The following is a 22,600-nucleotide window of genomic DNA, read 5'->3' on the forward strand; positions in this document are numbered from 1 at the left end:
TGTGGTGGAAGAAATTCAGGCTATTAGCTTCCCCAGCTCGGAGGGGCCACGTTGCACAACCATAAAGGAGCACAGAGAGGACCAAAGCGTTATATATCCAGAGCTTTGTTCAAAGGGAGATTTCATTTCGTAACCAGAGGCACTTCCGAAGCTGGATGAATGCTGCCCAGGCTGCGGAAATGCGACTTTGTATTTCGCTTAGAGCTTCGCCCTTGGCATTTATTAGGTAGACTAGATATATGAAATTCTGGACGTCCTCGATTGGGATGCCATTCAATGTGATTGGAGTTTCATCTAGCTCAGAGGTGCGCGTCGATTTTGTTTTCGATTGGCTGATCTTTAGTCCAGTAGCAAGGGATCTAGCAGCAATGTCGTCTATCATGAGCTGTGCTTCTATTATCGACTCAGCCAAGATATCCACATCATCGGCGTAATCAAGGTCTGTTATTGATAGTGCTGGACTGATTGTCACACCTTTGTATTTGTCAAGAGTCTTCATGATCTGGTCAATGACAAAGTTAAATAAAATAGGCGATAAGGCACAACCCTGTCGCACTCCTTTTTCAATTGATATTTCTTTTGAGACTTCTCCGTCAGCTCTTATAAATGCCCTCGTTCCCACGTAATAAGCTTTAATTAAACGGAATATCTTTTCGGGCACTCCATCATCCCTCGTTGCATCCCAGATGGCAACTCTCTTTACCGAGTCAAAAGCCGTTACAAAGTCAATAAATACTTGTATTGTTTCCTGCTGGTGTATAAGGCGGTGTTCCAGGATCTGTCTCAGGCTAAAAATATGATCGCAGCATCCCATACCAGGTCTGAATCCTGCTCGATTTGGCCTCGTCCGATCATTTCTAATATTTCTGAACCTATTTAATACTATTATTGTGAAAACTTTTGCAGAAATGGGTATCAGGGAAATCCCTCTATAATTTTTACAATCGGCTCGATCCCCTTTCTTAAATACAGGAATTATTATAGAGGTCCTCCACTCTTCAGGAATGTATTCGTTGACCCAGACATCCGTGAGTAAGTTGTGGAGCTCGTCGATAGCCGCTTCTGGAAGGGCCTTGAGAAGTTCAGCTGGTAATTCGTCAATGCCAGGGCTTTTATTATTTTTTAATAGTTTTACGGCATGAATAGTTTCTTCTCTGCTTGGAGGGGCGATATTGCAATCCTCATACACGGATGGTGACTCAGAACTGCTGTGGGATGGAATGGGTTGGCCGTGGTCATTTTCTGATGGGTGAAGAAGCTCCTGGAAGTGAGCACGCCATCGTTCGATGCGATCTTCTTTGCTCGTTAGAAGCTTGTTGTCCTTACTAAGTAGCTTGGGGGTAGATCTTTGCTTCTTTTTCCTGGTTGATTCTCCTAGGAGCTGGTAGAGTTTCTGTGAATCATTGCGTGCAGCAGCTTTTTCCATTTCACAGGCTACATTAGACCAATATGCTTGTTTGTCTGCCTTAGCAGATTTGTGACATTCTTGGCGGAGTGCTTTAAAAGAAGCAGAGTGTTTATCAGTCATTGGTTTCTTCCTTAAAGAGAGTTCTATTGTCTTCTGAGAAATCCATCTTTTGGGTTTTTTGTCCCTTACTCCGAGAATTTCTGTAGCTGCCTCTTTCACTTGATTTCGGAACTTGATCCAGCGCTTTTCTATATTTAGTGATGGGTTAAAATTTTCTTGCTCGGTCATGGCACTTGTCTCGGTCTCAGAAATTGCTTGATTGGTCTTAAATTCTCGGTCATTATCCTGCAATGCCGTGGAACGGTTTGTAAGTTCGAGCATAAAGGTCTCTTTGATTTCAGGGAGTTTGAGTTTCGCTGTGTCTAGGATGCGTCTAAGTGCAGATACTTTTTTGGAGCTGAGTCTGAATCTATCTTTTGATTTTAGTAATAAATGGTCGGATCCACTTTTTGATCCAGTGTCCGCCCCTCTGTATACTCTCGAGTCTTTAATCATTGACTTCCAGCGACGAGAAACGAGTAAATAGTCAATTTGGGCGCGGGTCGACCATCTCGGGATCTCCAAGTGTAAGTGTTGCAAGGTTTGTGTTTAAACCATGTATTAGCCGCACTGAGATTATTCAGCATAGCAAACATGAGAAGTCTAACTCCGTTAATGCACCGTTTGCCCAAACCGTGGTTGCCAATGGCCCATTCAGAATCGTTTAGTCTCGTGCCAATCCTGGCATTGAAGTCACCACCGATCACGAGGATGTCCTTACGAGGAATTTTATTCATAGTCAGCTGGAGGTCAGCATAAAATTTGTCTTTCAAGTGGTCAGGGGCGTCACGAATAGGGGCATATACAGATAGTATTGTCAGGTTATAACTCTGACCTTTTCAACGGGCCATCACAATTCTGTCAGACAAGGAGTCCCAATCCAATCTTAGGTGTCATGATTATTCCCGCTCCTGCGAGGCCGGATCCATTCATTAGGCCAGAATTGAATAGTATGGCCTTTTTACCTGAAGGGGCTATTAGGTCAAGTGTCGTTTTTCCATTTAATCTTGTCTCTGAAACACAGAGTATTTCCAGGCTATATAAATAAAATTCTTCAGCTACGAAGGCTTGCGTTAGTGAAGATTTGATTGAACAGAGGTTCCAGCAGCCGATATTCAGGCCATGTCTCCTTGATAGTATGGTAGCTAGCTCACTTTTCGACGAGGTCGCTAGCCTCGACGCATCGCTTAATGCCGGGAATGCCGTAGCCAAATTCGCTCTCATATTAGACATATTCAACATAATTCTGGATGTTTCTTGGGTATGATTAACCGCAGGGGCCCCAGTCCTACGGGTCACCCGGAGCACGTTGGCCGTCACTTTGCTTGGCGTGAAGCTAGGTGACGTTTACACCCTCTCACCGCTATGAGGTGTGCTGGCGGGTTTGCTCTACTGCCTAGGGACGGAAGGGGGGAGCGTCCTTGCTTACAACGCCACCACCACCGTGGAAATTTGCAAGCTTAGCTTCCACCTTTGCTGTTTTGAACAGGCACACTTAATCATTATTTTCGTGGAAAAGATGTTGCAATTGGGAAACGATAGTCCTTTCAACGTCGGGAGAAATTTCGCAACGTGCGTTCAATTCATAATTGCTATCAATGATGAAGTACAGTTGTAAAAATTTATGATTTTCACCTGAGAATGGTAGAAGGGACCCTGCTCTATGATAAATTTGACTTTTTACTTTGAAAGTAGGCATAAATTGATCTTGATTTTCGATTTGGGCACCAAACGACGTCACTTGGTAACATGAGCTATATATTCTGATGTTTAATAAAAAAAAATGCTTAGATTCTGACGTAGTTCCAGTAAGCAAAGTCTTCAATGGCTCTGGTGGTGCAGCCAGTTGAGGAAGTTTAACTTTTCCTGAGGCGCAACATATTCCCATTGTTTCACCATTAAATTTCAAGGACTTGCAATAGGGACAAATTTTAGACATAGTCCCGACTTGAACACATCTACTCAAGCTACAATCACCGATTGGGCTGTACCTGAATGCCAGGCGATTATACACGCATTGCTTTTGTAATACAGGGAAACGCCTTCTTTTTTTACCTTCTCTATTCAGCTGCAAGCCTGGTTTCGTGTTTCTCTGGTAGTTCCTCAACACACCTTCATTTTTTACTTTCTCTTTCAGCATCAAGTCTGGTTTCGCGTTGCTCTGGTAGTTCCTCGATAAGCCTTCTTCTTTTACTTTCTCTTTCAGCATCAAGTCTGGTTTCGCGTTGCTCTGGTACTTCCTCGATACGCCTCCTTTTTTACTTTCCCTTTCAGCATCAAGTATGGTTTTGCGTTGCTCTGGTAGTTCCTCGACACGCCTTCTTTTTTCACTATCTCTGTCAACGACAAGTCTGGTTTTGCGTTGCTCTCGTGGTTCCTCGACACGCCTTCGTTGACGTAAATTGCACATTCCTAATCTGGCCCTCTCTCTGTGAACCGCAGGCCTGGTTTTGCGTTGCTCCAGTGTTTCGTCCTGGTGTTCAATTTTTGGTAAAATTCTAGGACAATTTCTTTTTGACATTAATTAACACTTGGACAAATTTTCTCTGAGTACCAAGCATTCTAAAGCTCAACAATTTCTAATAAACTTCAAACTTTTGGGTTTCTGTTTTAAGGTTTTCGAATTACTTTAATCCATTGTCAAAATATATTGAAATATTTGTGCAATTACCAGTTTTTTACATTTTAAACAATTTAATAAAATTGGAAGAGCCTCAAGTTTTTTGAATACTTATTATTAAAAAAAAATATAAAAAATGTTATTGGTTGGACATCATAGATATTTTCGCAGTTTACAGTTAAATAAAATTGTTTTAATCAAAATTTTCAAAAGTTTCAGTTGACAAATCAGATTGTTTGTTAGTGCCCCCCAAAATCACTGTATTTTATATAACTATATTTACATGCTTTTTATAATGGTAAAAATCCTATTTGATTTTCTATAGCTGGATTTTCTAAGGTGCTCGTATTATTTGTATATTTTCTCTTTGAATTTCGTTAGAGGTAAAATTAAGCTATATCACGATATTTGTGACAGCTTTTGATGAGAATACCGCGTTTCTTTGAGTCAAGACTATGCACCCTCAGTTGACAAGCGTACATTTGAATAATATTTTCTCTTCAAATCTCACATTTTCTCGTTTCAATTAAATTTAAGCCACATTAAAAACATTTTGAGGGCTTTTAATGAAAAAGCTGCGTTTGTTTGAGCCAAGACTATGCACCCCTGGTTGATAAGCGTACATTTTATTAATATTTTCTAATCACATTTCACATAATCTTGCTAGAGGCAAATTTAAGCCACATTAAGATATTTTGAGGGCTTTTAATGAAAAAGCCTCGTTTCTTTGATCCACAACTATGCGTCCCCTGTTGAAAACCGCAAACTTGAATAATATTTTGTCTTCAAATCTCAAATAATCTCGTTAGAGGTAAATATAAGCCCAATTAAGAACTATTTATGAGAGCTTCTAGCGAGAAAGCTGTGTTTGTTCTAACCAAGACTATGCAACCCTGGTTGATAGGCACAAATTTGATATTTTTTTTCTCTTCAAATTTAAAATAATCACGTTAGAGTTAAATTTAAGCAACATTAAGATATTTTTGAAGGCTTTTAATGGACAAACTACGTTTCTTCGATCCGTACCTATGCATATTCACGTCACCGTAAGAATATGGACTTAGCCCAAACTAGCAAGAAATTCTAGAAGGGAGGGTTGTTATTAGAGATAAATTTAAACCTTATTATGAGTTATTTCTGTGGGGTTTTAATTAGAACACTTCATTCTTTTGACTGGATGTAAGATTTCAGTCACCCCACCAAGCCACCTACCCACTTAACTTTTAGCTGGGGAACATATTAGTCCAAGCAATTCACACGATCTTAGCAATATGTGTTTACTCTATGGCACCCTATGATACATATCATTCCTAAGATATTTTCATTATATAAATATACTTGAAGACCAGTGATTCATGTTTTGCGAGCCACCCCTGAAGGTGATGCCCTTCATGGAAATTCACGCTACCGTCACCCCTCGTCACTCTTAAGACATTTTCCAGATATTTTCTTGTTGAAAATACTGCATTAAATCCACTGGTTCGTGTTTTTTGCAAGGCAACCCTATTAGGGTTACCTTGTACTATATCCATTTAGAAAAACTTATCGTCCCTTGGCTTGAATAGAGAGAAAAATCTATTGGCTTGAAAAATAAAGTGTCTGCAACCACGACACACTGCATCTAAGTCCTCTTTTTCTATTCTTTCTCCTCAACTAAAAGGCACAGGAGCATCATAGAGCGTTGTTTAATGGCAAATTTTTAAGGAACTTGCTACATCTATTGTCTTTTGTAATTAAAAAATATTTCTTCAGTTTTCAAATTAAATTTCAAATTCAAATTTTTCAAATTAAACTTCAGTTACTATCGATTAGAATTCGTTCTTTAATGTTAACCTAAAATTAACCTAAAATTAAACTCGGTACTAGAGTTATTGATTTTGCTGTTCTTTGTTTATTGGCAATTATTTAAAGGATAAACTTGCAAATATAGTGCTCATGTAGTCTCTTCTTGTTCGGTATTCAACCTATAAAGAAGATAAATTAGTTACATAGGGCGTTTCTTTTCTTCTCTATAAATTCTATTGTTTTCTTTTGTTTTATATTGTTTCATTGTTCTATTCTTGTCAAATTTTTCTTTTTGACGTTTTTTTTAGCACATTTTGGAAAGTGACGAAAATGGGATAATGGTCACTACAATAATGTTCTGAGACGTTCAAAGGGTGTGTTGATCAGAGGGTGTGTTAATGGAAATCAGATCTAATGTCGGGCTGTTAATTGTAGTGGGCTCGTGCATGAGCTGTTGAAGTCGAAGGTTGGTAAGGGCCTGTTTGAAAAATTGTATTCAGTATTTGTTGTTTCTTTACTATTTATATTAAAGTCATCTAGCAAGATTCTATGACCGTTGTCAATACACAGGGATAATAAGTCGCTTATGCAGTTAGTGAGTGTATTAATGCGTACGTGGTTTGGCGTATAAATGCAGAATATGAAATTTATCTGTTGTGGATGCTCCATTCTAACTTTTATTAGTTCAATGCTGTTACACCTGTAGTTTTTAACTTTATTGAGATTTGAGTTTAGGGTTTCAGATACGCATACGGCAGAGCCATACGGATTGTTGCCTGGGTTATCATTTCTAAATGGTTTGAAACCAGGTATTGTAAGTGTTTCGCTGTTTATTGAAGGTACAAGTCATGTTTCCCACAAGAATAGTACGTCTGCTTCTACAGGTTTGGGCTGTACTTTCAAGTCTTCGATGTACCCTCGAAGTGATCGAATATATTGATACACGACTTTAAAGTTTCTATGGTCAAATTTGTGTCTTGGGCTAGTGAATTGTACCTGTTGCAGTCTTTTCATCTCGTCTTGTACATCTGGAGATACTGCTATCTTTTCGTTATTGAGTTGAACTATCTTCAAACCTTGGAGTGATTTGGCTCTACTTATGCCAACATTGTGAATGTGAGGAAATGCTCTGGAACCTTTTAGGTCTATCTCTACTTCTTCTAAGGTGTCTCCCTGCGCTTTGCGTACGGTTTTGGCAGACTTCTTTTTTCGTTATTCTGACCATCCTTACTGTGCAGAAGATTGAAGTCTAGTCTCTGAGTACTTCATTTGGAAATCTACTTTTGAAGTTGTTTCTAGTAGCTTGACCAGCATTTTTAAACAGGCTCCAGATAATATTATCGCTGAGAGCTAGTACAGTTCCTTTAGATCCATTGGCAAGATGATCGGTAACTTCTATGTTGACGGTGTATTCTATACGTTCCTTAATAGCGAGTCTTAATTCAAATGATAAGCCTTGGGACTCACTACCTGGTATATGTTTGGCCTTTCCAGGAAGATATTGTTTAACGGATTGGACGACATCACCTTTTATGGAATCTTTTGCGGTATATTGTTTTTCTCTGTTGTTAATTTTTGATGCCTTACTGCCTTGAACGTATCTACCGATGTGTTGGATATGAAAAGACGTTGAACTTAATGAAGACGTTGAACTTAAAACGAGTTTACTCGTTTGAAACATTTGAATGTCTTCTTCAGTATGATCTCCAGTTCATAAGCGATTCAAAGCTTAAAACAAATACAAAGTAGAGACAATAGGGAAAATCTTTTCAAGACAGTGGAAATCAGTTCCGTGGATATTTCGGCCCCTATGTCCAAGGGCCATCGTCAGCACAATACAAGAATAAGAGAGAAACTATATATATATATATATATATATATATATATATATATATATATATATATATATATATATATATATATATATATATATATATATATATATATATATATAAATAAAATTACATCAAATTGTGAAAATTAAAACTAAATAATTAAAAACACTTTTTAAAACTTTTTTTAAAAATAGCCCTAGCGTCCCTACCTCAACGAAGTTCAACCAGGACTTGCGAAAAGAATGAAATGAGAATGTAAACTCATTCAAACTAAAGAGAACAAAATAATTAGATGCAATTTCTTAATGCCAATCTTGCTTGTTTAGCAGCCTGTCTCAAAAGCCTTTTCGTAGTTGGTTCAGTACTATTATAAATCGGTTTAGTAAAATATTTTGTTAGATCATTTTTAATTAAGTTTGAGTATAAAGAATTTAGTGAGTATTCCCCTAAGTCCCTGTTCAAAGAAATATTATTATTTATTTTGATATTAATTTCGATTGATTCTCGAACCACCTGTTTTATCCCCAAATCATTACTGATGAGCGAAGAGTTTTCAAAAAGTATCATGTGGGACGGATTATTAAATATATGCCAACCTAAAGCAGAATCAAAGGAATTGCTGGAACTATTTGAAATTAAGGCCTTGTCTATGTCATTTTTATGCTATTGTAACCGTTTGTCTAAGTTCTGATGGTTCCTGCCGACATAGTAATTTCCACAATCACAGGGTATTTGATAGACCCCTCTTTGGCGAGTAACTGGGGTCTTATCTTTACCTGAATTAAAGTAGTTGAAGATTTTAAAATTATTAGCAAAAACTACGTACAGATTATTTTTTGTGCAAATATTTTTTAATTTTGTTGTGATCTTTGGGATATACGGAAGATAGACAATATTTGAGGGCTTATCAGTAGCCTCACATTGTGAAGTATCTTCTTCGATTTTACAAGAATGTCTTTTTATTCTACGGTTAATTATTTTATTGACAAAAGGAATGGGGTATCCATTACCAAAAAGAATATCTCTGATAAAATTTATTTCTGCATTTATATACGAATCGGAGCAAATATTTAGGGCACGATCAATGAGGGAAGTTACAACTGCTCTTTTAACTTGAGGGGGGTGATTTGAATTAAAGTGAAGATATCTATTGTTTTGTGTTGGCTTTCGATAGATAGTAAAATCCAGTTTATCAGCATTACGAATAATTAAAACATCTAAAAACGGTAGTTTATTTTCAATTTCAACTTCTAGGGTGAACTACAAATTTCGGTTATAAGTGTTAAGATGATCTAAGAAGCCCCGAAGTTTGGCTTCCCCATAATTCCAAAGTGAAATTACGTCATCCATATAACGACCCCAATAGACGTGTTTTAAAAAATAAGAATTCAATGCCCAATTCTCAAGATTCTCGACGTAAACATTTGCTAGTAGCCCAGATAAAGGTGCCCCCATGGGTAACCCATTTTTTGTTGATAAAAAGAATCGCGAAATTGAAAATACATAGAGAACTTATTACAAATTTTAACAAGAGTCATTAAAACTTCACAATCAATTCATGTCGCTGAAGTCTCGATCAAGTGGTAATTTTCTTCTATTTTATTTTTTTAATAATTCCTCTGAAATAGTCACATCTATATTTGTATACATGGACACAATGTCAAAACTACTAACTATTGTGTTTTCTGAAATACTTGTGTTGCTAAGTTTTTTAACCAAATCTGCCGAATTACGAATATAATATTTTGAGAATACAATAAAGGTTTGAAAGATGTGCAAAGCCATTTTCCAATATTGGCAGTGGGGGCTTTAGCACAAGCTACGATACGAAATATCCACGGAACTGATTTCCACTGTCTTCAAAAGATTTTCCCTATTGTCTCTACTTTGTATTTGTTTGTTATGGAAAGGAAGTGTGGTCTTCGTCGCTATTTTTGAGTCAAAGCTTCGACAAATTTTTTGTCTTCTATTGGTTTTATAATTTCGTCAAGCTCAACCATGATTACGTTATTTCGCAAGAAATTAGGGAGGAGAGCTTCGTATGGGCTAGCAGGGGGCTAGAATACATAACGGTCTGATACGGGTTGCAACTGGTACAGAAGGGAATTAATACTCCTCCAAAGTCTTGTTCAGTTCCCATGATTTGTTTTAGTCTACGATTTATCATTTCGAACATTTTTGCTCCTTCTATAGATACTTCATCAGTAATCAAAAGCTTCAGTTTAGTTAACTTTACTCTTAGCTGATTTAGCTTATCAGCTGTCAAATCTTTGAAGTTTTTCATTCCTTGACTTACTGGTAAACTTAGTGCATAGTGTAAAATTGATCCTCTGATATTACATCCAGCTTTACCTGTTGGTGCAGACAATAGTATAGCAGTCTTCTCAGGATCGTGTTCATTATCTTTCTTATGGATCATAAGCAGTTGCTGAACTATTTATTTTAGTACTTGAGTCTTACCGGTCCCAGCGCCTCCGGTTATAAAAATATAGTATGGCTTTTCTTCGTTTCTTGACAGATTCAAAAATGTATCAAAAACAAATCTTTGTTTTGAATTTAGTTGGTGACCTAAATTTGAGAATTTGTTATTGTACATTTGAGTGACGTGTGATAGTTCTACTTCTGAACTATTTATTGATCTGTCAATTTGTTCCAGATACAGATTAAGTATATCTTCTTCCTTTTGAATCAACTGTCTCTTCAGCATTTTAAACTATTACTTCCGTCACTTAGCTTGAAACCCCTCCTTCATCGGTAATCTGATCTTTGATCAACAATCATCCCCAGACTGAGTTTAAACAAAACGTGTCAACCCTTTCACCAGTAATCGTACCAACAAACGGATAGACGGAAAACTTTTACGAAACCAAAGCTAAACCATTAGCTGAATTTTAGGATCTAAACAATTTTATTCACTCACAACGATTATATTATTTTATCGTGACTGAAATGTTTCCTATAGCATATAAAAGAAACATGTTGAACCAATACCTGAATAGTAGTTATTGCTCAACAAGGGCAAAAGTCTCAAAGGGATCACAAAGGTCAACAAATGTTTTGCTTTGTTCCCCAATGCAGTGGATCAGGTTTTGCGAATATTTTTGCAAAACGATGGAGATACCTGATCATTATAATAAATCGTTTTACTAATACCTATTATTTCTTCTGTATTTGGTTTTCTTCCGGGTCAGACCAGTCTGACCGGGCATGGGTCAGAACTGGATTCACTATTCCTTGTTTTCACACAGAAAATTTGTAGTATCGTCTTTTAAGATTTATCTGCATAAACAAAATGGATAAAACATATCTTAACGAAAAATATTCGAGCAGTAGGCATTTTAAGGATTCCCCTCTTTCCCGAACTCCTACGCGACTTGACACGGACAAATACATTATTAAGGATTTATGGACGATTAACTGTCATCGGTTTTAGGGTAATGCAGTCTTAATCTATATTATTCTTGTTAGATAGTTACTAAAGACCTCATAAATATAGCAAGCCAAATTAATCCTGATTTCTTTATAACATTCAGCAACATAAAAAATGAAATTTGCAGGCTAAGGCATTAATGGCGATCAAGTATAGCCGGTTTTAATATAACATTTGAATATAACTATATTATTTTTCTCAATAAAAGAAAAACAGTATACACACACAAATGAAACGAAATAGATATTTAAAACAGACCTCAAACTTCGCTGCACCTGGAGACAAAGATATTAAAAAACACAGATCCTACCTTTTCTGAAACTAGACCTCTCTGAATACAATGCTTAAGAATCCTAAGATGTGTCAAGGATCCTCACTGTCTCTGTCATACATAGAAATCAAACACTTCACTATTTACTTGTATCAACCTTAATGATCGAAGTTGCTCACTTCCCTTTCTTAGTAATGAAGACCCCAAGACAAAAGATTGTACAATGTTGAATTTACACATCGGACTTTCAATAATATGACCGGGCCAAAGGCAACACAACGTTGCACTGACTATCCTCCAAGACAATCTGAGAATGATGAGGAAATGTTGCAAGGTACCTAGGCGGCTTAATCACCTACGAAACTAAAAGAAATGGCACACATCCATCATTTTGCAATATAATAGTTGCGTTTTCGCAGAGATCGTGTTATTGCAAACCACGGTCTACAGTCGCTTTTGCAGTTACCGTGGAATTATTAGTAAAAACAGTAATTCTTTTCTTAAAAGTAGTCGTTATTCTTAAAACAATCGATCTTTCATGAAAACAGTGTGTTTTTTGTAAAGATAATTGATTTTTTATTCAAAATAGTTATTTTTCTTAAAATCAACCGATTACATATCTAAAAAGTCATCTAATTCTCAACTTCTGTCACAATGGCGGGAAAAATTTTTGGCAGTTAGTGATGTACTGGGTGTCGATTTTTCTTTTGGCAAGACTGCAACCGTATATCAGATACCACGAGTAACATCGAAACGACTACTTGCATATCCAGTTAACGTGGCATGAGACAAATAATATGACCTAGTACTTGTCGATTGGTCTGATCACCACATTGGACTGCGCATGAAGTCATAGATTTTGGCTGCTTGGCGTCTAGGCTGGTACGTATGTTAATGGATCGCAAAACATAAGTGGAGGGATACCAACGACTTTGGAAAAGTTGTCCGTCTGTGCGCTATATAACTCTCGAAGGAAACGAGATATTTTGATGAAACTTGTTATGAGAACTTTTTGGGTCAAGAGTAAAGCTGAGTTCAAAGATGGGTTTTGCAGCCTTCATATAGAGATGGGGGAGGGGGTTTTAAGAAAGGGGAAAACAAAACACTTTTAAACAGCTAATGTGATAGTCGTCCGATCCGAATTGAAAATTGGGCATCTAACACACGAGATCTGTCAATATATCAAGTTTTATTAAGATCTGATCACCCATTCTCCAGCCACTCCAGATAGTCAGATTTCCTCTGCCTCCAGCCACCCCAGATAGTCAAATTGCGCAAACGACTGTGCTCAAGTTAGTTTGTACAGGTCCCTGACACCCCTGCCAATTTTCACTGTCCTAGCACGTCAAGAAGCACCGAACTCGCCAAAGCTCTAGAAATCTCTCCAGCTCCCCCAAAAAGACCGGATCCAGTCCATATATGCCAATCATGTATCTAGAATTTGTCCTTATTCTCGAACTCACCAAAGCGCTAAAAATCCCCCAGCTCCCCCAAAGAGGTCGGATCCGGCCCGGTTATGTCAATCATGTATCTAAAATCCGTACTTATTCTTTTTCATCCCGATTTCTCCACTCTAAGCGCTTTCCAGTATTTCCGGTAACCAAAATATCTGTTTACCCCTTCATCCCCAAATCCGATTCGAATTGAAAATGGAACATCTGAGACATAAGATCTTCCTATATGTCAAGTTTCAATAAGATCCGATAACTAAGATAAATATGCCTTGATTTTCACGATTTTCCATTCCCTCCGCCCCCCCTCCCCAGATGGGAGAGTGGGAGAAACGAATGTAATCAAGTCAATTTGTGCAGATCCCTGACACGCCTACCAGTTTCACCGTCGTAGCACGTCCAGAAGTACCGAACATGTGAAAGCCCTGAAAATCCGCTCCACCTCAAACCCCAGAGAGAGATCAGATCCTGCCCGGCTATGTCAAACTCGTATCTAAAACTTGTGCTTATTCTTCCCACCAAGTTTTATCCCGTTTTCTCTCCTCTAAGTGTCTCAATATTTTCGGTTTCCCCCTTCAACTCCACCCTATGTCACCGGATCTAGTCGGGATTTCAAATAAGAGCTCTGAGACACGAGGTCCTTCTAAATATCAACTTTCATTAGGAAACCATCATCTGTTCGTATGTTAAAAATACCTCAATTTTTATTATTTTTTCCAAATTAACCGTCCCTCCACTTCCCCTCCAGATTGTCGAATCGGAGAAGCGAATATTTTAATTCAATCTGGTCCAGTCCCTGATACGCCTGCTAATTTTCATCGTCATAGCTTATCCTTTAGTGCCCAAACTAGCAAAATCAGGACCGACAGACCAACCAACCGACTGACAGACCGATGGATGGACAGAAATTGCAATCACCTATATAGTAGTTGGCCAGTGGATAAGTGCCATAAAACTAGCATTTCAATGCTACAGTTTTGCAAGTAACTGGATTGGTGCTTCGAGAGAACACAAACTCTTATTTCCAAGAAGTTGGGATAAAATATTCAATACCTCAGATGCTTAGCCCACAGAGGGAACACTATCCATCTTTTTGCACAGATGTGCAAATGGGCTGGAAGCATCATTAAGTTTTTCGAGTTGTTCTCTCTAGAAAAAAAAAGAAAAGCCAAAGGTTGTCTCTAGTTTACACAGCATTCCCTTTTACAAAAACTATTCCAATGACATTAGCCAAAGGTCAACTGATATTTAGCCAGATGAAAATCGTCAGGAACAGATTGAAGTCAACTATAGAAAACAGGTAAACGTATCACAATTCATATTATTGACTTACCAATAAAGTGAACAAACCACTCGATGCCTTTTTTCATGCTCTTTATGAATATGATAATCCCTTCTATGGCAATTTCAAATTTAAGCAGTTTTGGAGCTCTTACAGATGACGAATTTTCAATTAAACTTTGAATTACCGATCGTTTTCGACAAAATAATACTACATTTTCGTACTGCCAAAATTACTATGCTGTTTGACCTATGTGATTGTATGGATGAGTAGGGTTAAGGCCTCATTCAAGTGCTGGTCTATATTAATCACTAATTTAGGAAAACAGTCTTCCTTTTCTCCTTCTGTCTCTCTCTTTTTTTTTTTTTTTTTCTTTTTTTATGTGTTTGTGCTGTTGCATTGGTGATTTCTCTTTTCATGATACTCGTAAGGATTATAAAAAAGGCATCGAGTGGTATATTCAATTTATTAGTAACTCAATAAAATGAACTGCGATACGTTTATTGGGGAACATTGTCTTGACCATCTCGTGCTCATGTAGTTTAAACTACTATGCCTGTTTGAAATGGTAATATCTGATTAACCTACCAATGTGACAGCTGCCTTCCTAAGAACCAACCTTTCTAACTACCAAAAACCTTTCCTTCTGATTCCTTGTTAAGCTTGGCCTAGTAGCCTTTGCAAGATGGACCTAGCCCACTAAAAACCCTTTAGGTTCTAAATAATATGTTTAAGTTTACTTCTCCGAAGAGCTAAGTTTTATTATTTGTAGTTTCCTTAGTCCTCGGCTAAGTAATCCTGACCATTCCAGGTGGTTATCCGACTAGCCTCTAACGTCACGTTTATCTGATGAAACGCTTGATTAGTAATCCTACTTGTCCGATAAGTAATCGGACAATTAATCAAACACAGGGGAAATATTTACTGGAATAAGCTTGAAGTAGGCCTACATTAGTCTGATTTGTAAGAATGGATGAAGTCAATTCTGGAAGAAGGGGCCCACCTAAACTGAGAGAAATTCTTAGAAGACAGAGGCAAGATTCTGAGGTGAGGCTTGGGAGAGGCCTAGGTTCTTTCCAGGGTAAAATTCTAGCTTAGCTACTTTTTTCTATCTTAGAAAGGAGATAGTTTAGGAAGATGAAACTTTCAGTAATAATTAATCTACAGCCAAAAACATATTTTTGGGAGGTATTGTCAAGATTCCATGTTAACCCTTTAAGTCTTTGAGAATTTACCTACTTGACAGGTAGAAATTCTGACAAAACAAGATTTTACCCTAATTTCAGTTGTTAGTTTTCATTTCCTGGTTATAGTTCTGAAAGTCAAATTCATGTTATGGTAAAATTCTAGTTAATTGACTTCTTGCTATCTTAGAAAGGGCTTAGGTTAGGAAAATGAAACTTTCAGGGATGAAGCTACAGACTAAACTTGTCCTGGTAAGGTATTTTGAAGTAGCTACCTCCACTCCTCCCTCTAGAGGGCCCTGACCTTTGGTGACCTTTAAAAATATGTGTGTTATAAAAGTGAAACCTTGCAAAATAGATCTTCTGCTTAATTGAAATACAACAAAATTGTTTTCAGCTTCATAACTTTGCTCAATTCCATTTTATAAGTTTTTAAAGATATGCAAATACATTTCCTAAATTTTGAAAAAAAAACAACATTAATATGGCTCAAAATTCTACTCAAATAACAGGAATTGCATTTTCAGAACTAAAGGCAGAGAAAAAGCAACTAGTAACTGAAAATTAAGGTAAAATGTTTTTTTTGTCAAAATTTCAATAGGTATAGACCTGTCATGTAGGCAAATTTCAGGGCCCTTTAGAGGGAGAAGGAGTGGAGGTGGGTACTTTAAAATACCTTCCCAGGACATGCTTTAGCCTGTACACCCATCCCTGAAAGTTTCATTTTCCTAACCTAAACCCTTTCTGAGATAGCAAGAAGTCAATTAACTAGAATTTTACCCATTTTACCTTAATTTTCAGTTACCAGTTGCTTTTTCTCTGCCTTTAGTTCTGAAAGTGTAATTCCTGTTATTTGAGTAAAATTCTGAGTGATATCAATGTTTTTTTTAATTTAGGAAATGTATTTGCATATATTTAAAACCTTATAAATTGGGATTGAGCAAAGTTGTGAAGCTGAAAATAATTTTGTTGTACTTCATTCAAGCAGAAGATCTATTTTGCAAGGTTTTACTTTCATGACACACATATTTTTGAAGGTCATCAAAGGTCAGGGCCTTCTAGAGGTAAAATGAGTAGAGGTAAGTACTTCAAAATACCTTCCCAGGACATACTTTAGCATGTAGACCAATTCCTGAAAGTTTCATTTTCCTAGCCTAACCCCTTTCTGAGATAGCAAGAAATCCTGAGATAGCAAGAAATTTATCTTCTCTTATTTCATTCTTATACACTTCTTTTATAAAATTTCTGAAAAAAGCATGGATTTGGTTAGTATTTTCTGAGTTTTCAAATTTTTGCTGGAACAAATGGGACCCAAAAAAGATAGACTTAGAGAATAAACAAAAAAATTCTGAAATTGGTTTGAAAATATGTAAAACAATGAAATAAGTAAATATAAAGGTTACCCTCATGCAAAATGTGTTAACTATGATTATTTTGTATATTATGAAGTGAGAATTGTTTTCTTAACATGTTTCCTTATGTCCAGTGTGCTATATAGGCCTTCATCCATAATTTAGTCTGTAGACCCATCCCTCACATGTGCTATGCACATGTACATGCACATTCCAAATTAAGCACTGGGTGGCAAGGGCCTTGATTGGATATGATTATAAAAAGATAAGTAGCCCATTACAAGGGTCTTGATGGGGATATGATTATGAAATATGTAGTAGCCTATTAGTTTTGTTTGATGAGGTCAAGATACCCGTGAAATAGGGAGGTTGTGTCACCTACTGGAAGCAACTCTGAAGATCTAGTGAATATGAAATATTTGATAACAATGAAGAAAAAAAGTTTGCTATTAAGCTTAGGCCTATAGTAATTAGTTCAGAAAAGAGAGTAAAAATAGTGTCACTAGATTAACATTTCCTTTAAATTGAGAAAGATCAGGTAGAGATCAGGTACTGTTCTTTTTTTGGTTTTTTAGTTAGCAGGGGGGGGGGATGAATTATCTAGAATTTCTCTCTGAGGGATGTGGGTAAAGCTTTACTACTACTAGTAGCTGAGCATGGCACCAAGCTGTCATATGCCAACACAGTCATGCTCCTCCTTTATCCTAGTCTGTTCAAACCTTCCCTCTTTATACCCTCCCAGTTGATGGCTGCTGTTAATCTTGGGATATAGTTTAGGAAAGTGAATAAAACTCAGAAGGGAATGTTCAACCCTAAGGGTCTCCTGGAAAGGTATTTTAAAGTACATCCTTCCACCTTTCCCCCTCCAAAGAACACTGACCTTGGTAACAATGAAGAGTCAGGGCTGTACTGAAGGAAGCAAACTAATAAGATAAAAGTAGTACCATTATAATCTTATTTTAGGCTGTTTTCCAATTTCTTAGCTGCTTTTTTCCTCTTCTGATGGTCCTATACATAGTCATATTCCGCTGTGCAAAGAGCAGGGTAGCAAAGTAGCAATGCTACTTGGCAGTTTTCAAATTTGTTGACAGATTTTGTCTGAAATTATCATTTTAACATATGAAATCGCTTTTTGCTCAAAGAAAAGCTGTTAAAACACAAGTTGTGCTGCTAAACTGTTGGCAGGTTTTGGAATTCTGTCAAATTCTGCTACAGGCAGCTTTGGAACTTTTTCCATGTTTGGTCATAACAATGTGTAAAAACCAAAAGAAAACATCAAAACAATTAAATTTTTACTTCATGACATCCAGTATGTTTCAGTTAATCAGATTACCATATTTCTTTCCATTGTTATAAAGTTTTGAAAATTATTTGAAATACTATGGTAAATGTTGGGTAAATTCTAGTTTAGCTACTTTTTGCTACCTTGGAAAGTGGTTTGGTTAGGCAAATGAAACTTTTAGTAATGACTCCAAGGCCAAAAACTTACTCGGGGAAGGCATTGCCTAGGGTCTACAGACTAAAGAATTTCCAAGGGAGGTATTTTCAAGTACTTACCTCCACCCCTTCCCACTCTAGAGGGCAGTGGCCTTTGATAACCTTTCAAAATCTTTGTATTACGATAGCAAAACCAAGCAAAACTTAGCAGACTTTCTGCTTAAATGAAGTACAAGAAATCTGTTTTCAGCTTCACAACTTTGCTCAATCCCAATTTATGAGGTTTCAAAGATCTGCAGATACATTTCCTAAATTTAGAAAAAATCCATTGATATGGCCTAAAATTCTACTCAAATTACAAGAATTGTATTTTCAGAACTAAAAAAACAAACAACAAATTGGTAATTGGTAAATAAAATAAAATGTTGATTATAAAAATTTCAATTACTATAACTTGTCAAGTAGGCAAATTTCTTAGACTTAGAAATCAGAGGGGGGTTAACGTGGAAGCTTGTCAATACCTTCCAAGAGTATGTTTTTGGCCCTGGAGTCACTACTGAAAGTTTCGTTTTTGTAACCTAGCCCCTGTCCAAGATAACAAAAAAGCAGCTAAGCTAGAATTTTACCAAAAATTGCAACAAAACTAGATTCCATTGAACCAAACAGTAGAAAACCTGTTTGTTTTTTTTTACAAAAAAAAACAAGAATTTACAATAAAATTTAGTTATTAAAGCGTTTTGTAATAAGTCCAATGGTGAATATATTTGAAATTCCATAACTGAGGTAGGGAGATGATGAAGATGCTACTTGATGTCTTTTTATATCCTACTCTTTTCAAATATAGTAAGCCAATTGTTTCCTTTTTAAATGACAATTCTTTTATGGTCTTATATACAATCCTAGGACATGGATTTGTATAAGAATAGAACAAACTAGGCTAATTAAATGACAAAAGTCTGAATTTATAACATGCAGCATGTTTTTAAGGTTTATCACATAAACATGCTTATTCTTATTGTTATCTGCATTTGCAAATCATTTTAAATTAATATTCAATGTCCAGCAGACCAGAAGTCTCTTATCATTGGATAAATGTCTAATTGTTTTAATGTGCCAAGGAACCCGTTCAGTGCAAAGACAAAGTACTGCCAGACAGGGATACCACAACAATTAAGAAGGACAATTTCAGATATTCAAAGTTTCTACTGTATATTACTAATTGGCACCAAAATGCCTGTCTTTAAAAAATTATTTATACAAAACCCATCAAAAAGTGGTCAAGATTTCATGATAAGTTAGCAATAAAAGTAACACTGAATTGGCGACATTTTTTAGCATTTAGTTTCTTCATTTATTTAATTTTTCACTCCATTATATTTTTCATTATCATGTAAAAGACAGCACTAATAGATTTATTTATTATTAAGTTTTAATTAATTTGATTGTTTTTGATCAGTGCTAGTTGGATATATAGTTTGGGAAGAATTGATTTAATATTGATTGGTATGTTTTTAACTAGGCCACTTTTCTTAACTCATTTCTTGTGCAGAAGATGCTGTATCATGTTCTGTTCTTTACTGCTTGAGCAGTATTTGCCATTGTGAAATCTTTGTATTTACGATTATGAAATAAAATGAGAATATAATTTTGTTCCAGATCTAATAAAGAGTTAAAAATATTTAATAAAAATTAAATTTACTGTTCCAGGTGAGAGCAAATTATCAACAGGAACAATCAAAAATTAACTGTCTTAAATTTTTGTGAATATGGTTTACTAGCAGTTTTACTATAGTAATTTCTGCACAGTCATCATAAACTTGGGAAAAATGGATGCAAATAACCAATAAGAACTATGAGTATTGAGGCAATAACACATACATTCTTCATGTTTTACTCATTGCTCATTAAAATTACATTTTGATAAACAGTATAATGTATATCAAGGCGTGAAATCCATGAAACCGTGGATTCATGGAAACTACTATATAGACTGAGTGATGCTAAGTTAGAAGCATTTAACTTATACCATAATATGCTGAAATCAATTATTTGCACAGCAAAAACAGTATATTTTACTAAGAGATTTTTTGATTGCAGTAAAAATATACAGCAGACGTGGGTCGTGATTAAGGAAGTTAGTTGGCTTCCTCATTGTAGCCAATCAACATATCACAAAAAAGGCCAAGTACAACATCATATGAACAAATTCATTGCAGAGATAGGGAAAAGAAACTGCCAATAGCGTTTCTTATTGCTCTGTGTCATAGTCTTGGAAGCAGTTCCTAGGCTCCTTGTGCTTGAAATCAATGGTTCTTGAGGAGTTAACACTGCAGGAAATTAGAAATATTGTTTTGTCTTTAAAAAATTCTTCAGCAGGTTTTGACAAAATTTCTGCTAAAGTAATTAAACATAACCTTCCCTCAACTGTCACCCCAATTTGCCATTTAATTAATAGATCATTTCAACTAGAAGTATTTCACCAGCATCTTAAATTGGCGCATGTCATAGCTCTCTTTTTACAGAGGTGACCGTGTGGATCCTGGGAATTATGGGCCAATCTCTCTTTTGTCAGTGTTCTCTAGGATATTTGAAAGGGAAATGCTTAAACCTCTGGAGAGATTTCTTGAAGCTATTTTTTTCCATCAGCATCAGTTTGAGTTTCACACAAAGTATTCTACAAAACATGCTTGTAATAGACTTTAGGTTCTAATTTTATTCCTGTAGCCATTGTTCTTGATGTAAAGAAAACTTCTGACAGCCTTACACACAAGATCGTCTTTGCTAAACTTTCTCATCATGGTATGCATGGGGAAGCATTGTGTTGGTTCTCTTCATACCTCACTGACAGATCTATCGCCATGGAAAAGACAGACAAACAAGTTCCAAATGAAATGTGGAGTACACCAAGGTTTAATTTTTTGGTCAATCCTCTTCCTCATCTATGTGGAAGTTTTTCCCTCTACCGACTATTTAACACCCTACCGAATTTTACACCCTAATCTCTACCGACTTTTTCCACCCCAATTACCAATTTTTGCTGGGGGTTATGTCATAAATTTTACTCTCAGACTATGTTTGCATTCATATCTGATAGTCAAGAAGAATTGATAGCATTTGCAGATTACACTGCTCTAGGTGCTACGGCTCCGGATGAATCATCCCTTATTCTAAAGCTTCAAGCAACGACTGAGAAGATACTCAATTGGTTTGACATAAATCAACTAGTTTTAAATTTTAAAAAAATTGTACCTTCTTATTTTTGCTTCTATAGATGTATGCTACCCCACAATTACTGATTTTCCTACACCAAGAGCCTCCATAAGTCGCCCTCCTGACTGACATGTGTGATTCCTGGGAGTTCTTTTGGCTGAAAATTTGTCGTTTAAGTGGCATGTTCAAATAATAAGAGTGAAAATTTCCCGTGGACTTGGAATCATCCGAAAATTAAAGCATTTATTTCCTTTTTCTATCCTCAATCTTTTATGTTTGTCTCTCATTCGTGCTTATCTCATTTACCTTATATATCTCTCTCTCATATTACTGTTCGTCTGTATGGATGTCTACATTTTCTTTGGTACTTGCTCCTATTCACCATATTGGGGAGAAAGCAGCAAGAGTTCTCCAGTCAACTACACACACTCCTGTTGACCTCCTTAAGATCAAAGATATTTATGTTGTGTCTCTATCTTTGTTAGCATATCAATACTTCCAGAGAGATATCCCATGTCGCTTTTCTTGACTACTTAAGCTAGTAGGGAAATAAATTTGTACACAGTTCAAAACTGGGAGGATGTGATGATTTCGGCTACTCCCTTGGTTCATTCAGACGAACTAAGGGAGTTCGAATCAGATAATTTTTAGTTGTTGTATGGTTTAATTTTTTTGGGGTTATTGTTTTGTTGGCGTTGGCGTTGACGTAGAGAATTTTGAATTTTTTTTTGTTGTTTTCGGATGATAGGAGGGTTGCTGTTTCGTGAGGACTGTCGTTGAGATAATTTCTTTTCCCTATGGATTTATATTTAGACGTTTAGTATGTTTATGCCAAGTGTTAATATTATTTATTTATTCTATGATGTTTCACAAATAACTGAGCCTTTTGGGATATTGTTTTTGTTATTTTTATTTTATGGAAATAAATGGAACTTGAACTTGACAACATGCTTCTTGCTTTTATTGAAGTTTTAACTTAAAAAGAAAATAAAATACTAGTGTGTAAAGAGGAGCTTATGCTAATAATAACCAGCTCCGAAAAAGGAGTTTTGGTACTAATTTATAGATAAAGAAATCGATTCCCCATTTTGACTCTAAAAATGTAACCTTCATTAGGTTTAAAACTACCCACTAAAGGTTGTGAGCCAGTGTGAATTTGCTTAGTCTCCCAAATAGGGTGGAAAACATGCCCGAAAGGTACTAGTTGTAATGATGCTAAAGATTAATCTCTCCAAT

The 22,600-nt window shown here is 36.2% G+C and overlaps 2 protein-coding genes across 3 annotated transcripts in view; one reads left to right on the forward strand and one right to left on the reverse strand.

Moving 5' to 3' along the window:
* Nucleotides 1–1,959: 1,959 nt before the first annotated feature.
* LOC136034733 (uncharacterized) lies at nt 1,960–4,028 on the reverse strand. The gene is made up of 2 exons (XM_065716142.1): nt 3,563–4,028; nt 1,960–2,342 (listed from the first exon to the last, which is right to left on the reverse strand). The coding sequence occupies exons 1-2, from the start codon at nt 4,026–4,028 to the stop codon at nt 1,960–1,962; spliced, it is 849 nt and encodes a 282-aa protein (XP_065572214.1).
* An 11,013-nt stretch (nt 4,029–15,041) lies between these two features.
* LOC136031474 (striatin-interacting protein 1-like) overlaps nt 15,042–22,600 on the forward strand; it is a 60,230-nt gene continuing 52,671 nt past the window's right edge. For both annotated transcript variants that reach the window (XM_065711106.1, XM_065711115.1), the window contains exon 1: nt 15,042–15,228. In XM_065711106.1, the coding sequence (XP_065567178.1) occupies nt 15,151–15,228 (78 nt within the window). In that variant the 5' untranslated portion in view covers nt 15,042–15,150. The remainder of the gene's footprint in view (nt 15,229–22,600) is intronic.

This window comes from Artemia franciscana, chromosome 1, assembly GCF_032884065.1.
Source record: "Artemia franciscana chromosome 1, ASM3288406v1, whole genome shotgun sequence".
NCBI classification, from domain to species: Eukaryota; Metazoa; Arthropoda; class Branchiopoda; order Anostraca; family Artemiidae; genus Artemia; species Artemia franciscana.

What these genes read in the sequence shown, in the direction of transcription:
- LOC136034733 (XM_065716142.1), bottom strand. Translation starts at nt 4,028, where the DNA reads ATGTCAAAAAGAAATTGTCCTAGAATTTTACCAAAAATTGAACACCAG. An exon ending in CTTGCAGCTGAATAGAGAAG is followed by an intron (nt 2,343 to 3,562) that starts GTAAAAAAAGAA and finishes CCCGTTGAAAAG; the next exon opens with GTCAGAGTTATAACCTGACA.